This window comes from Agrilus planipennis, unplaced genomic scaffold (assembly GCF_000699045.2).
Source record: "Agrilus planipennis isolate EAB-ADULT unplaced genomic scaffold, Apla_2.0 scaffold110, whole genome shotgun sequence".
Lineage (NCBI taxonomy): Eukaryota > Metazoa > Arthropoda > Insecta > Coleoptera > Buprestidae > Agrilus > Agrilus planipennis.
The window spans coordinates 435,913-453,813 of NW_020438935.1; the positions used below are offsets into that span (position 1 = coordinate 435,913).

At 34.9% G+C, this 17,901-nt stretch overlaps 2 protein-coding genes across 8 annotated transcripts in view; both read right to left on the minus strand.

Moving 5' to 3' along the window:
- The window catches only part of LOC108736303, a 32,825-nt gene extending 26,902 nt beyond the window's left edge, over positions 1–5,923 (minus strand). For 3 of the 4 annotated variants that reach the window (XM_025974295.1, XM_025974291.1, XM_025974293.1), the window contains exons 1-2: positions 5,678–5,922; positions 667–1,329 (exon numbers count right to left, since the gene is read on the minus strand). In XM_025974295.1, coding sequence (XP_025830080.1) covers positions 667–1,221 — 555 coding nt within the window. In that variant the 5' untranslated portion in view covers positions 1,222–1,329; positions 5,678–5,922. Of the gene's footprint in view, positions 1–666; positions 1,330–5,677 lie in introns of all 4 variants that reach the window. The other variant, XM_025974294.1, reaches the window with a different exon arrangement.
- Positions 5,924–13,315: 7,392 nt separating this feature from the next.
- LOC108736300 (protein enabled) overlaps positions 13,316–17,901 on the minus strand; it is a 35,136-nt gene continuing 30,550 nt past the window's right edge. For all 4 annotated transcript variants that reach the window (XM_018468665.2, XM_018468666.2, XM_018468667.2 and 1 more), the window contains 4 exons: positions 15,880–16,482; positions 15,667–15,813; positions 15,150–15,423; positions 13,316–14,430 (listed from right to left, as the gene is read on the minus strand). In XM_018468665.2, the coding sequence (XP_018324167.1) occupies positions 14,402–14,430; positions 15,150–15,423; positions 15,667–15,813; positions 15,880–16,482 (1,053 nt within the window). In that variant the 3' untranslated portion in view covers positions 13,316–14,401. The remainder of the gene's footprint in view (positions 14,431–15,149; positions 15,424–15,666; positions 15,814–15,879; positions 16,483–17,901) is intronic.

Genomic DNA, 17,901 nt, shown 5'->3' on the forward strand with positions numbered 1-17,901 from the left:
GCGAAACATGGACGGGGGGGGGGGGGGCGTCGAAAAAGAAAAGTTGAAAAAATGTGGTGTTACAGGCGAATAAATAGAGAGGTATTAGAAGATCAGAGAATTATTTGCATGTAACTAAGAAATATGCGAGATAGATTTCTAGGACACCTTCTCAGACATGAAGGACTAGTCAGAGACATATTGGAGGCAGAAACAGGAGTTAAGATGAGTAGAGGTAGACCTAGATTAGATTACTGTTCATAAATAATGAGAATATGGGATGTTCTAGTTTAGGAAATTGCAAAGATTATCTCAGGATATGAAAGAATGGAGGTGCGTGTCCAACCAGTCTTAGGACTGACGACCTGATCATCATCATCATGAGGTCGTCAATCCTAAGACTGATTGGACACGCACCTCCACACTTTCCTATCCTAACGACCTGATGATGACGATAAAATTTGTTCTAATTGTGTTTTGTATTTTTATGATTCTACTTCTTCCTTCTCTCCTCGTCTTGACCTTTTAGAATATCCTATTGTAACTTTAGAGTAAAATAAATTGTGAATCTTCAAGTTTCAAAAATTCACAATCATTACTTCTTATTGTAATAACTTAATAGAACATTATTTTTCATTGGTTCTGTTTTCTGAAGGTGTATATTGTAAAATCAGCAAAGCATCTTACCTCGGTGACTGCCTTTTTGGTGTACTCGTTAAGGGTGAGAATCCATTCGTTGAACAACTCATTAACAATCACCAGATCATTAAAAAGCCACTGAAACACATCATTAACCCACAAAACACTGACATTATCGGCACCTGTGCATTGCGGTGCAGGGATGTACTTGGTTTTTCGGCCCAAGTCCGGTCCTGGTGAAGCGCGGGTGATACGTTTACGAACGGGAGGCGTAGGTGGCACGTAACCCCCACCCCCACTGCCGGCACCACCTGTGGCTTTTCCTCCCCCACTTTTGGGCAAACTCGACGACCTCTTCACCTTATTGTTCACGGAATCAACCGAGTCGGTCGTGACGGCCTTGCCGTCGATCTTGGCCGTTTCCGACTTCAATTTCGTGTCGTTTCGTTTCGCGAATTTTTCGTACAAGAACTTTCCCAGCCAGAGTACGAACAGGGCGACCAGAATCCAACCGAACACCAGCATGGCCAACGTGTCCATTGTTGTATCTCCTGTACCGTCGAACACACAGATCAGGTCGTCTACCGACTCGGCTAAATCCATGACAAAGCCATACTAATTCCCCGGGATCGGGTTCGGGACGCCTTTTTTTCAGCCGACTATTATCTCCACCTGCCTCATGCAGCTAGGCACTTTGCTGGCTGCTTGACCCTGCAACATCGGGAAAACAACTACTGTATTCACATAACTTTCCGAACGACGCATATACTGAATGGTCTGCGATGTTGTCAAAGTTAAAACGCTTTTTATTTTACTCAAAGTCATTCTCATAATGCCCAATAAATTTTTGAAAATGGAGCTACTAAAGGGAATCGTGTTATAAACTAAAATCCAATTATGTTTTGGGAAAATTAAGGATCTATTAGAAAATGGTGTTTTAGGACTTCTCCTTACATTTTTTGCCAATTTTTTTTCTGTCCAGAATAAAGCGTAAAATGTGCTGTTTTTACATTTACTACTTTCACTAACACCATCTGTAGATATTTAATTATTATGGAGTTAATATTGGAGTCTTTTCTTGAAGAAATTTCAAGAAATGCGTATTCTTTTACATATTTTCGTTTTCACTATTTCAGTGTGATGATATAACAAAAATACAAATTAGAATAGTCATTAAATTAGGAAACAATTTCAATGGTGCAAATTACAGCAGACAAATCGTACATTTCAATCACTAGCAATTATCCATCGACTTCTATTGAATGTTTAGAAAGTATGCTCGGCTGATTTGATACTGGAATTCATATTCTATCAATTGTTTTTCATGAAATAATTACGCTTGGATTGCGACAACTTAATGGAATTTCATATAACATTTTTTTTTATTTCCAAAAACTGTCCATCTTTGCTGCATAAGGAATATTTTATTTGAAAATACGATATGATGTATCGCATGTTAATGAGATGATGTTCGGATTTGCAACATACTTGATATGCAAGAAGTTGGACAAAATGAGTTAAACATGTTGAAAATGACAAATGTAAACTTGCATGCGGTAGATCAGATGTCTACCATAATTATAAGAACATAAGCACGGATAACGGATGTTCATCCGCTAGAAAACGGTTTATAGTATGATTTACGTATATATTTTTTTAGTAGATACTACGGTCATACTTTACTGTTTCAGCTTTAGATCACAATAATAATTTTGTTTCATATCAAGGATGTGGGATGTTCTAGTTACAGGGAAATGCGAATATTACCCGAGATAAAAATGTTCAGTCTCTCAGAGTCTCTTAAAGCGAGACTCGAGTCTCCGTCTCTCATCGAGTCTCTCTGGTGTCGCTGAGAGAGAAGGTCGAGAAACTGTCAAAAAATTGTTTAGCGCCTCTAAACGAGAGACTCGAGTCGCTCATTGACAGATCCTCATTTCGTATCCAATCTCTTAACGAGAGACTCGAATCTCTGAACGAGAGACTCGAATCTCTGAACGAGAGACTCGAATCTCTGAACGAGAGACTCGAATCTCTGAACGAGAGACTCGAATCTCTGAACGAGAGACTCGAATCTCTGAACGAGAGACTCGAATCTCTGAACGAGAGACTCGAATCTCTGAACGAGAGACTCGAATCTCTGAACGAGAGACTCGAATCTCTGAACGAGAGACTCGAATCTCTGAACGAGAGACTCGAATCTCTGAACGAGAGACTCGAATCTCTGAACGAGAGACTCGAATCTCTGAACGAGAGACTCGAATCTCTGAACGAGAGACTCGAATCTCTGAACGAGAGACTCGAATCTCTGAACGAGAGACTCGAATCTCTGAACGAGAGACTCGAATCTCTGAACGAGAGACTCGAATCTCTGAACGAGAGACTCGAATCTCTGAACGAGAGACTCGAATCTCTGAACGAGAGACTCGAATCTCTGAACGAGAGACTCGAATCTCTGAACGAGAGACTCGAATCTCTGAACGAGAGACTCGAATCTCTGAACGAGAGACTCGAATCTCTGAACGAGAGACTCGAATCTCTGAACGAGAGACTCGAATCTCTGAACGAGAGACTCGAATCTCTGAACGAGAGACTCGAATCTCTGAACGAGAGACTCGAATCTCTGAACGAGAGACTCGAATCTCTGAACGAGAGACTCGAATCTCTGAACGAGAGACTCGAATCTCTGAACGAGAGACTCGAATCTCTGAACGAGAGACTCGAATCTCTGAACGAGAGACTCGAATCTCTGAACGAGAGACTCGAATCTCTGAACGAGAGACTCGAATCTCTGAACGAGAGATTCGAATCTCTCAATAATTGGTGTCTCAATAGACAAGTTCAACATATGTTAGAGATCCCAGTCTTTCTACGAGAGACTCCAGTCTGTCATCTTTTCAGTTTTATTCATTCAGTCTCTCTGTGAGAGACTCGATTCTCTGAATTAACAATTTTATCGTTCGAGTCTCTCATACAGAGACTGTGAGAGATCCATAAAAAACCTAGGCAATAACTGAGAGACGCTAAAAGACTTTGAAAGACTCTGAGAGACTAGAGAGAGACTGAAAATTTCTGTCTAGGGTAGCTCAGGATAGGAAGTAGTGGAGGTGCGTGTCCAAGCAGTCTTAGGACTGACGACCTTATGACAATGATTTTGTTGTTCTTGAAGGACCTACCTAATTAAAAACTGAAAATCGGTTAAGTGAACTTTTTTAATTTGCTGTAAAATCAACAAAAAGTTGATATAATAATACTTTTAAGTTTTACTGTATTACTGTTAGATTGTTACTGCCTTTTCTTTTACGATTTATTTTCTACAGAAAATTTTAGATGTGCGGCAACCGAGCCGCCAGGTCGACTTAGAATGAACCAAAAATAAGCTCTCTCTCCCAGTTCTTTGCTTTTAAATATATCTGTTCTAAATTTCGAATATGTGAGTCAAAACGCGACTACGAGGTATGTCGCTTTTGTTGTGTTACAACTGAAAACAGAACATCATAATAAACGAATCAAGTTGAACATAACAGGCTAACAAATCATTCTAATTTATTTTTTCCAATTGATTTAGATCAATTAATTCCGAAAAAGTCAAAATTTAGTGAAACAATTTTCAACGTAAAAATAAAGGAAAGCTGAAATGTAACATATTCTAGTGTTTTATTCGTGATATTAAAAATGAATTATAACCAAGTAATTATCTAGCAGTTGACTTCATATTAGTTAACTGTATCTTCTACTTATTTAGAAACGGAGTAGGAATGAAATATTTTGTCATTTTCTGAACTAATTTATCAATTCTTTTTATCCATTTTGATTAACTGAGATGTCCAAGTATAACGTAATTAATGTATAAACTCGCTACTTGAGAGTAACTAATTAACTATTAAAGTAATAATTAACATATAAAGTATGGATTTTATCTTTTGCATATTTCATTATTTCATCTAGATCAGTACGAAAGAAGAAGACACATAAATATAAACATAAATCATTTTCATCTGAATTTATATGTTAGCACATGGAGAAAGCAAAATTTTTATAATTTACGTAAAAATTGAAACTTTATATTGTAAATAGCCAAATTAATAGTAGAATTTTATTTGCAAATGCCTTATCAGCATCCAATTAAAAACTGTACTATAATAATGATTACCAATTCGATCATTTTTATAATTTTTTATCATTCTTGCTTGTTGGGTACATCTTCCTGTATTAAACTCCGTCCAGTTTCAGAAGTGCCTACCTAAACGAAGTAAACTTGTTACATCAGGTTATTTTAATTTTCATTTCCGTTTCCGTAATACTGCCAGTTTAAATAAGACTGTAACAAAAGTGATACAAAGAGCTTGCTTTCAAGTCTTTCAAGAATCTATTAAGTTTAATTTTCTTTACTTAAACTAAGCACAAAGGATTTATTCAAGCAAGACGCTAACCTTGACAGACCAACATGTACCTACCTACCTAACGCTAAAAGCTCCAAGTAGGTAATAAAGAGAGATAAGGCTTCCATTATATTAGGCATATTGGGTGGAAGACTAGAGAATCAGTGGGTAACACAAAAAATTTTGAAAATTTGAAACAAACGTAACTTTTCCAATTTTTGAAATTAGTTACTTTATTAGGTTGTACATGCTATATTATTTATTATATTAAAAGTAGTTTGTTGCAATTTGTTAAACGTACAAAAGACATTGTATTTTATTAAAAATATACCAAAAATTCAAAGAGAAATTGGCCATGCAGTAAAATTTTTATATTACCTCTGTTTTTTTTTTGCAAATGTAGAAGTTTTAATAATGATATTCTTGGAAAAACATTTATTTTAACATAAGAATCCTTATCAAAATCAAATACAAACAGACAACGCAATATTGAATCTAAGTTTGTAGTTTTAGATCTGCTAGGTGTAATATCGACAAAATCAATGACAAAAAAATGTCCTAAATAAGTAAATATACATTATTATTCTCTGTTGAAAAAGATTGATAAATTTTGAAACACGTAAATTCCTTCAAACTAGATATCATGTGAATAATTGATATCAAAACAATCTTCTACTCACCTGAGTGAAAGAAACAAACTTCTTTTGGGTTAAGCGCGATGTTGTAATAGTGATCCTGCTAGGCAATACACAACAAATCGATGGAAAAGTCCTTAAGCGAGAAAAGCGAAATCGTGTGGTCTATTTTCGCGCAGAAAACACAACTGCAACAAACACAACCCAACAACACAACAACCGAATAGAAACTAATCTTAAAGCGCCACTTCGCCACTTTCCACCGGCAATATTCTCTTTTCACCGTTCGTATTGTCGCGTTTTAATATCAAGTCGATATCGTGCGACCCGACTGGTATTGAATTAATAAAAGCAAGGTTGTCACACGATGCGATTCTATCTTGAATCAAAATAAAAACTTTGAAGAAATTGAATGATTGAAAAACATTTAAAAATTTGTCGATTCACAACAGTTTCTTCCACCTAAAGAAGCCACTCATGTTTGATTGGTGTAGATCAATATTACAAATCCAAAACAATATAACAACTATAAAGAAAACTAGAAACTATTTTTTTCATGGAAATAACTTTTATACTATTGTCGAACAAATCATTAAATAATTAATTAATTAGCAACAGTTTTAACGACTTTTTCCTGTAAACTTTTGTGGAAAACAATAACTTATCAACACATTACTATTTGGGATTGTTAAAAAACTATTTAGTTACTAATTACGAGAAATAAGTTAATTTTTATTATAAACTATCGTTTGAATTCCGAAAATAAAACATTTATGAAGTTGCATGAATGTTATTAGCAATTACTAAAAAAAATCTTATTGAAAATTTTGGTGGATGCGCCGGAACAATTTAAAGTAGAAGCTATAATCAAGCTATAATTCTGGTTTCATTGAAGTAGATTTATGAATTTATATCATTATATTATATTTTTGTTCTGTAGAAGCAGTTAGAGATACTAATTTATATATTTTTTTGCNTAGAAATACAAAAAGGTTGTTAAAGGTGAATGTTTGGAGCGCGGCGCTGTACGGATGCGAAACATGGACGGTGGGCGCGGCGGAAAAAGATTTATGAATTTATATCATTATATTATATTTTTGTTCTGTAGAAGCAGTTAGAGATACTAATTTATATATTTTTTTGCAAATAATGTATAATGTGCAATGTAATGTATAGGCAACCCAACAAACCACGAAAATTACAATAATGATTTAATTAAAAGGAAATTTAGAAAACGTGTTTTCTCATGCAAATAACTTTTTTACATGAAACTCAACTTATTCTTTAACAAATCACAAAATATTATGTGATAATAATTAATTTATTAGTAATCTTTTTAAAGACATTCTTATAAACATTAGTTGAAAACATTTACCTATACATTGTTATTTTGGGGTTGTTAAAAAAGTATTTAGTTACTAATTGTAAGAATTAAGTTAATTATTTTTGCAAACGATCGTTGTAATGTCGAAAATAAAACATTTATGAAGATATACAAATAATATAAGCAATTAGTAAAAAATTTTATTGAAACTTTTGGTGGATGCGCCGGGACCATTTTAAACCTAAGCTGTAATTAAGCCATAATTCTGGTTTCATTGAAGTAGATTGATGAATATTCATCTTTATATTACAGTTTTAATATGTAGACTCAGTCAGAGTTATTATTTTGTTTTTTTTGCAAATAAAGTACAATATGCATTGTAATGTATAGACAACCCAACAAACCACAAAAATTACAACGTTATTAATTTAATTATAAGGAACATCTAGATCAGTACGAAAGAAGAAGACACATAAATATAAACATAAATCATTTTCATCTGAATTTATATGTTAGCACATGGAGAAAGCAAAATTTTTATAATTTACGTAAAAATTGAAACTTTATATTGTAAATAGCCAAATTAATAGTAGAATTTTATTTGCAAATGCCTTATCAGCATCCAATTAAAAACTGTACTATAATAATGATTACCAATTCGATCATTTTTATAATTTTTTATCATTCTTGCTTGTTGGGTACATCTTCCTGTATTAAACTCCGTCCAGTTTCAGAAGTGCCTACCTAAACGAAGTAAACTTGTTACATCAGGTTATTTTAATTTTCATTTCCGTTTCCGTAATACTGCCAGTTTAAATAAGACTGTAACAAAAGTGATACAAAGAGCTTGCTTTCAAGTCTTTCAAGAATCTATTAAGTTTAATTTTCTTTACTTAAACTAAGCACAAAGGATTTATTCAAGCAAGACGCTAACCTTGACAGACCAACATGTACCTACCTACCTAACGCTAAAAGCTCCAAGTAGGTAATAAAGAGAGATAAGGCTTCCATTATATTAGGCATATTGGGTGGAAGACTAGAGAATCAGTGGGTAACACAAAAAATTTTGAAAATTTGAAACAAACGTAACTTTTCCAANCAATTTAAAACGAAGGCTATAATAGAGCTGTAGTTTCAGTTTCATTGAAGTACATTGATCAGTTTTCATCTTTAAATTATATATTTTCATTATAGAAACAGTTGGGATGCTAATTTATATTCTTTTTTTACAATTAAACTGGAATTAATAGTATTGTATTTAGGCAACCGAACGTACAGCAAATATTACAACTTTAATAATTTAAATAACTGTGAAACTCAATACTACTCATACATTTTTGTGTCATTAAATTACTAAAGCTACATAACTTTGTATTGTTTTCGTTTTATGTTATGATTTTTTAATGAAACAATTATATTGTGTTCTTCATTGCTTTTATCTCTTTTCCATAAAAAAATGAAATTCTACGTCGACATTGAATATCCAGGATTCGGTCCAATTCTTGAAGAAACGCAATTTATTTTCGTAAAGTCGAAGGGTAAAAGAATTAAAGTACAAATCATCCAATTTTCAAATAATAACAGAGTTAAGTTTTTTATTATTTTTTTGTGGTCGTCGATGATCTTTGACACGCATTTAGGTCACAAGTCTCAGGTAAAACCTATCATGAAATTTTGTATACACATTGTCAAGAGTACATAAAGGGAAATAGGGTAATTTTTATCCAGAAAAAATACTGTTCCTGAGAGCTGTTGTCGTCTTTGACATGTATTTATCACGAAGCTTCGGGTAAATCCTAGTATTATATAAAAATCAAAAGGCTTGCTGTGGATTTACTATGGGAATTAAAGTGCCTAATTGAAATGTTAAAGTTTTGATCATAAGTCAAAAAAGTAGACACATTGGATGTCAGTTGCTCAAAATTTTTTAGTGTTTTACCGTTTTCTTTTAATTTATTCTTACAATGTCAGAAAGAGATGACCCACTGGAGCTCACATATGGTGAAAACGACGCCCAAAACGTAATATCTGTTCTAGCAAATGGCTGGATATCGTCCGTTAGAAAATTTCTTACGTCAAAGGTATCTGCAGTGCGAGTTAAAGTTGAAAGAAATGGTAAGCTTAAGAAAATTGGAAAAACGCCAGACATTCTAATAACGAATGGCACAGAAGAAAGAGAAGTGAAGATTATTGATCAAGACAGACCAAAATTTATAAAACTGCCGAAAACAGTTAAAGTCAATAAACGCCAACAATCTTCTGTTGATATCATTGGTAGTCGTAATCGTCAAGAACATACACGAAATCGGCTCGGTAGAAATCCATTTTCTGTTGCCTATGTTACAATTGTTAATAGCGTTGCAGATATGTTTCGTTAATTTGTTCAATAAAGACCAAAATTCATAACTTTTTTCATTATTTCATCAATATCTTAGGGTCGTTAGCCCTTTTAAGTATTAAAATAGTATTGGCGAAAGAAATACGAAAATAAACAAAGAAATTCAAAGAAAAGGGAATGATATAGGTAAAAATGTCTTATATATACAGGGGAAAAAGATTAGTATGCTTAGATTTGCAGATGATATAGCAGTGTTAGTATCTAGCAAGGAGGAGTTAGAGATAGCTTTAAGTAAAATGGAAGCGGTATTGACAAAACAGTATTGTATGAAAATAAATAAAAGTAAAACAAAAATACTGGTATGCAAGGAAAGAAAAAGAAGGGAAAGAGCGAATAATTAGAAGAAGTGGCCGATTTTAGGTATCTAGGAAGTCAGATAAGTCAGGACGGAAGGAATAGTAAGGATATAAAGCAGAGGATAGCGCAGGGTCAAGTCTTCTCCAATAAAAAGAAGTCACTTCTATGCTCTTTAACGGTTAATATAGAAATTCGAAAAAGGTTGATAAAGGTTTATGTTTGGAGAACGGCGCTGCATGAGTGCGAAACATGGACGGTGGGCGCGGCGGAAAAGAAAAGGTTAGAGGCGTTCGAAATGTGATGTTTTGGGCGAATGATGAGGAAACCGTAGAAAGAGAAGGATATAAATGAAGAGGTATTAAAAAGAATAGGAGAACAGAGGAAGTCAATAAGAAATAAGCGAGATAGGTTAGTTGAACACCTTCTTAGGCATGAAGGGCTAGTTAGTGACGTACTGGAGGCAGAAATGGGAGTTAGGAGGGGTAGAGACAGACTCAGACTAGATTAATATTCGCAGATAGTTAACGATATGGATTATTCTAGTTTTAGGGAAATGCGAAGATTAGCTCAGGATAGAAAAGAGTCAATCTTAGGACTGACGATCTTACGATGATGATGATAACAAGTGATTCATTTCTCTGATAAACTACAATCAGATTTATTATCATTAGAAGAATTGTGAGAATTTGTTAATATTGTAACCATTTAAATGATTTTGAAAATAATTATAAAAATAAATTTAATTAATAAAAAAGAAATTTTAAAATTGCAGAAGTGAAATTGTAACTTACAGAAAAACTACTTTAAAGTAATATTTTAATTATAGTATAGGAATTCANGGGGTCCACTTTAATATTCGTTTATTTTGTATTTCAAATACAATGCAAAAAATGTAAAACAGACGCATTACCATGTTACTTATTTTTAAAATAAACAAGATTGTGCTTATTTTCACTGAGATCACAATCATTATCAATTTATTAATTACGTGATTGAACAGAAAATTTATTATTAATAACGTTTACTATAACAACATAATACATATTATGTTATCGTACATCTGTATAGGATAATGGAGATTTAATGAATATAATTATTTATCAATATTAATTCATGTACTATGGAAGTAAGCAGTTTTGTATCGATGAAATTGAGGACTTTACGAAACAACCAATTTTATAAATAAAGGACAGGTAATGGTAAAATAAAATGAAAATGTTTACCACAACAACTAATTCACAATAAAAAGGTAAATAAATTCTGAAAATGTTTTACAATGGGAGCCATTTCTTGCACCGTTTTACCATTACCAAACCTTTATATCAAAAATTGCCCATCTTAATGGTAAGAACTAGCTACTTTAAGCAAGGTAGGTATGATTTATTTTATAATTTTTGGGCACCTTTCAGTCTAAAAAAATTACAGAGAAAATATTATTATATTAGGTACAGATAGCAATAATTGGTCTTTTTTCTTTTACAATATATTTCTTCGAAATTGTAGACATTTATTGTTTAAATTTTTCCAATTGTTCGACTTATATTGGGTATTTAACTGATCAAAAAATGTACACCCTCAGCAATAGAAAAACATTACCATTACGAATTTAATATCATTGTAAACTGTAAATTTAAAGTCATAATTATAATTATTCTCTGTAATTTTTAATCTTATTAAGTAATAAATAATCGACTGGCAGTTTCTCGTTATCTTACCAATTTCCCAACACCTTCAAATAGTCACCCATATAAATATCTATGAATGTTCCTCAATCTTCAACAAATTATCTTGGCACATTCCGAAATCTTTAACATAAATAAACATACGATTCGTATGCTATGCTAATGATAAACTAAGAAATAATTTAAATGCAAATAAAAATAAAAAAGAAACAACTGATAAACGGATATGAATATTTAGGTAGGAAGTGCTAAATAATAATAATAATAAATTGTTTCGTTGTGTTAAAAAGTTATGCTTATTACAATAATTGGAACTATTGAACAGGTTATTAAAACCAAAGTAAGAATAAAAATAATTTTTTTCCTGAGAAATATCATCGTTACAATTTTGAAAATGGTAGCAAAATTTGTATACTGAATTATTTTATCAACAATTGTAAATTTTTTTGATGCGAAACAGTTTTTGGCGCGCCTGGAGGGTGAAATTGAGTCGTGGCAAGACGGGGCGACGCGACGCTCTTGCATAGCAAGTCTCGTGTTTAATCGGCTTTTTCCGCTCGGTGCAGGGGAACAAGCGATCTTGTGTAGTGTGACAGGCGACACTTTATTCGGTCAATTTCGTGGGCCCGTCGTTAAGATTCGGCAATCTCCACCTATACAGTCGTTTCCTCCATTACCTACTACATGCTCACCCCTTCATTTGTGAATATCGGAGTAAATTCTTTTATAATTTACTGCAATTATCATTTTCCTAAATAATAATCTGACGTTTCATGTCTTCCAGGCGCCCCGTGACGGCTAATTTTCTTTATTATTAAAAAGCCAATTAGTGTATGTAATTTTTCATATAATCCCCCAAATCAATTTAAAAAAAAAAACATTTTATCTCACCTGTGATTCCAAATCAGCCTGTAAGAAGGCAAAATAACGATAATCCAATCATGGATTATTATTTACACCTAGGAAGGTAGTGGTGATTGTAGCCAGGTGAAAGTTTTTGGGAGACACACAAACAATTTATTTTTTATCGGCGAAAATAAAACAATAAAAAATAAATAAAACAAAAAATTCTGGTACTTAAAATATATCAAGCAGGCGTGATATATCGCACTTCCTTTTTTATTATCATTATTATTATTATTAAAAATTCATCAATGACCATTCACAATTTATATTTATTGACTAGCACTAGTATTTGATATAAAAGCGGTTTAATAAATAAAAATTATCGCAAAACACAACAAATAAAAAGTCAATCAGTATTACACGTAACGAAAAAATAAAAATTGGTCTGAGCACGCTTTGGTCGGTGCTAATACGACTAACTTCCCATTAGATAATACAGTTATTATTGATTCCGTAACTTCATTGTTGTGATTAGATTAGAACGTATTTTAATTAAATTGTTTGTAATTAATTCGTTTTTTTTTTATAAAAAAAAAACGGCTTGACCGATTTCGTTCAAATTTCTTTCAGATCTTCATTATGATAATATCTTTCGAAAAAATTTTGGTTGAGGGCGATATCTCAATCCGTTCTTGAGATATCGAAAACGAAAAAAATGCTGACATACGAACGTACGTACATACGTACGTACGTACGTACGTACGTACGTACATACACACATCATCAAAAAAATTGGCTAGCATGCTACTAATATGTTAAAACGTGGAAATATAATGAAAATTCCGATTTCACTTTTCGACCCAATTACAATAACTTCCTAATGGGAAGTTAATAAAGAGATTCATTAGAAATCAGTTTAATTTGATTTGTTCTTTTTTTTTAGCACATAAAATATAAAATATAATTTCAGCCGAAAATATTGAAATTCTTACACAAACTCACAGAAACAAAATTAATCCGTATTTAAAGAAAATATTCTCTAACTTATCGACGACAGCTATGTACAATATCAAATATTTCATTTTAAAATTTCTCTATCTAAAGAAACATTCATACGAATTTTAAATAATATTTAAAAAATTTATAATTAAGGGAATTCAAATTACCTATAAAGTTGTGGAATATTTACACAACAAACTATATATTTATACAGCAAGTGGATTGAAATTGTTTATAAATTTTAAGTACATAAATAAAAAAAGGGGAAAGGCGGAAGAAGGAACAAAATAACCCTGTCATATATTTAAGTCAAGTCAGTTTGATTTTTGTGGGATTCGTATGGATGTGTCTTGTATTTGTGAGTTGATTTTTCATCTTTGGTCTATGACCATCATAAATGCCTGTTAAAAAAGTATCTTAGTATTTTAAATAGGAATCATATGAAACTAAAACATATTTTCATCTTTTTTTTTTTGGAAAGTTGAAGCCCTTTCTCAAATATAATTTTTTAAATTAACTAAAATTTTGAGGGTTACTCAAGGCGACATCAAGTTACGTTCGGTAAGACGCTGCGCTGTAAGGCACGGCGCATCTGTAGGCGTTTACGTTTTGTATTTGACAGTTGACAATACCAAAAACGATGCGCAATCGCTCGTCGCGCAGCTACTCTCAATTTTTTCTCCTAATTCAAGTAAGAATTCAAAAAAATTAACTACTCTTTCATGATGATGTTATTCAGAAAGACCAAAACTTTCCAATTTGTTTAAGCGAGGGATAGTGGTAAAATTTTCTCTTAGCAATACACATGCGCAACTTACAATTAAAAATAAATACGAAAGTAAACAACAGTAAAACTAATAGTTATTAATAATAATGTACTGTGCTCTATAATTTTCACGACGACTATACAGCACTGTTCGGGCCATCTTCACAACACTCCTGATATTCGTTTTTCTTTTTGTTTTTTTTTTGTTTAGTTTTTCATATAAAAGTACACAAACGATGTAATAAATACTGTACGCCCATGAAAGAGAAAATAAAAACAATGTAATTATCGGTATTACATCGAAACAGAATGCAAAAAACGCCAGGTAGGAAACATTCATCGTAGCTCGTATTCGTACATACATTTTTTTTACTCTTTTAAGTAAAACAAATTAACAATGATGCTTCAATGATCGATGATGATTATAATAGTCAAGCTGCACACGATGGCGTGCTGATTACCTTCGATTTAGTTCCGTTTTGATTGCTGAAAAGGAAACATTTCACTTACAGGTTGAATTAATACACAGGGTATGCTTGGAGGCGAAGCGTGGATGGTCCAGCTATGGAAAAATAAGGTAAGAAGCATTGGAGGTGAAGCGTGGATGGTGGAGCTATGGAAAAAAAGGTCAGAAGCATTGGAGGAGAAGCGTGGATGTTGGAGTTATGGAAGAATAAGGTTGGAAGTATTGGAGGTCAATCGCGGATGGTGGAGCTATAGAAAAGAAAAGGTCAGAAGCATTGGATGCGAAGCGTGGATGGTGGAGCTAAGGAAAAATAAGGTTAGAGGCGTTGGAGGCCAAGCGTGGATGGCGGAGCTATGGAAAAATAAGGTTAGAAGTATTGGAGGTCAAGCGTGGATGGTGGAGCTATGGAAAAATAAGGTTAGAAGCATTGTTGGCCAAGCGTGGGTGGTGAAACTGTGGAAAAATAAGGTTAGAAGTATTGGAGACGAAGCGTGGATGGTGAAGCTTTGGAACAATATGGTTAGTAGCATGGGATGATAAGGGTGGATAGTGGAGCTATGAAAAAATAAGGTTGGAAGCATTGTAGGTCAAGTGTAGATGGTGGAGCTTTGGAAAAATAAGGTTAGAAGCATTGGTATGTTTTCTTATAGACGCATGTTGAGAATACTGTGGATAAAAAGGCTAGAAATGAGGAAGATTTGGAATCTTTAGTTTTTGGCTGATTGTTGTTTAAACTTACCATCTAATATTTCTTGTTTCATTTTTCCTAGTTCTTTTCTTATCTCCTTAACTATTTCGTTTTTCAGACTTTCTAACTCTGTTGGTCCAAGGGATAGGCTGTCGGAGAGGCCGTTAACTTTCAAAATCGTTTCTTCACTGGCCGAACCGAACCGTTTTCTCACGCTCTTTGGCGATTCCGAATATTTAGAAGAAGGATTTGGCAACGTGTTACTCTTTTCCCATGTCGCAGCTTTCGATTCTTCTTCGTCTTTGTCTGCAGTCGTTTTGTCAACCTAACAAACCAAACGTGGTAAGCAGTTAAAATAGTGATGAACAAAGCAAGACCAAGATCAAGACTGTCTCAATGGTGGTATCGGCTTTGGTCTTGCTTATTCGGTCTTGGTCTTAATACTTCTAGTCTTGGTCTTTTTCGTCCGGTCTTGGTCTTATTCTTGGTCAAGACCAAGACTGCAGAACCAAAACCAATTTTGCTTATCACTAAGTCAAAAGTAAAAAATAGTGAAAGACCAACTTACAGCAGCTCTCCTCCTAGCGAGTGTTTTTGCCATTTCGTCCATCATTGAAGCCATACTAGAACCACCACCCCTTCCTAACGTGCCATAATTACTACTACCCCCGCTACTCGTTGACGATCCACTATTTTCCGTTGGAGGTGGAGTATTCTGTAAATAACAGACAGGTGCATAATTACAAATATCCAGATTATTTTTTTTTTAATAAGTCCATACTTTGTTATTCCTTTTCAGTCTGGCATTTTGGAGTTGAGCAGCTAGCGAGTTCACTTCTCCCCCGTCGCTACTTTGCGACCGAGATATGTTCATGGGCGGCGGCGGAGGAGGCGGGGGGGCTGCAGTCTGATTGACTAAGCTCCCGACCGCGTGTGAGGGAACTGGTGGAGCGAGCCCGGGTACACCGCTACTACTCCCGGACGGTGGTGGAGGCGGCGCGGGCGGAACGCTGGAATTACGTTGATGACCGCCGGGACCGGCCGAGGGAGATACGGGACTAGGAGCGGACGTGAGCGAGAATGGTAGGGCGGGAGCAACGGGAACATTAGTCTGGGGGGTCATTGGGGACGTTTGCTGCTGGGGGGACATCATGGCGGCCGAAATGCGTCGCTCCTGCAAATTGGCTACGTCCTCTCTCGTCATTGTCCTGTAGCCCATGTCTTCGTCATATTGTTGCTGGGCAGGCGGCTGTGGAGGTTGTTGGGGTAGTTGTTGTGGCTGCTGTTGTTGTTGTTGTTGTGGTGGTAGTTGTTGCGGTTGAGATATCACAGGAGGGTACGACTGTTGAGGAGGCTGAGGTTGACGAACCATGTTACTTAATACCTTTAAAAATAAAAAGTACTAGGTACTTTACTTCTGCCCCAGTTCGATCATAATTTTATATAGTTGGGACGATCAAAACTGGCAAAGGCTGCAACAAATTATCTGAAAGAATGGAAGTATCTTCTGTCTTGTTTCCAGTTGGAACTGCAGTCATTTACTGCGTTTTGAACAGGTTCTTGTTAAGTCGGGAAATGCTTCATGAGTAGTATGGACAAGGTGAAAAGAGATAACCGAATAATAGTTAGCAGTGCAGCGGTTATGGGTTCTTTAGGAAAAAAAAAACTTTTGGGTAGAATGAAAATTCGGGCTATAGGACCGTGGTCTAAGTGAACTGTTCCGTCCAGACGTTTCGTCAGCTACTGCGGCTGACATCTTCAGTGGTAGTGCTGCGTTGACAACGTGAACGTAGATTATATCTCGAAGTCTCGACAGCGACCCAGATATAATCTACGTTCACGTTGTCAACGCAGCACTACCACTGATGATGTCAGCCGCAGTAGCTGACGAAACGTCTGGACGGAACAGTTCACTTAGACCACGGCCCTATATGTTCTTAAACTTTTGGGTGTTTCATTCCCACCAGCCAGTAATGTTGGTGGGCGGGCAGTCCCTCCGGACTACGCCGGAAGGTAGGGCGGAAGGCCCTCTTCAGCCTCCGTTCCGGAATCGTGGGAATGGATGGATGGGTGGTAGTTCGGGTGAGGAAGATGAGACGGACGAAATGAAGACAGAAGAGAATGATAGATTATCTGTGGAATATTACTGCCTCAGCATTTGCCTAAGTGATCCAAGGAAACCACAGAAAAACTTGGACCAAGGCAGACGGACCCGGAATCGAACCGGCGTCCTCGCGAATGCTAAGCAATGGTCTAGACTTCTAGGCCATGCCGCTCGGTGGTTCTTTAGGTAAGTCTTTATAACTGCCTGCTAGGAATTATATCTTCGAACAAGCGTCTCTGTTTTTCTAAATTCCTGAGAATGTTGAACTTTCTTTAAAGTCCGATGCTGAAATTCTGCTTGTCTGTATCTCTCCCTATTACACATCAATTGATGTAATGTTAATTCCTTTTTCTTTATTAGTGTCCGCTGCAATTCCTACCTGACATCTCTTTTCTACCTATGTTTACGATATTCGCCATAACGTCTGTCGGGGGTAAATGTAGGCGTTCTGACAACAACCGTTTTAGTCTAGTTAGTATGTTGAAAAAAGAAAGTAAATGTGACAGTTTTATTGCAGACTATGCCAATTGTGAACATCCCAACTGTATTATGGGTTCCCCCTCAAACCGAATCCTAAAGCTAATAATATTTTTGGTAGCATCTTATTATTGGTCATTTCAATGTTAATGATAAAATTGATTACAACAAAAGCACATGAACGAATATCGACCAGCTTCATAAGATTATGCAAAGTGGCAC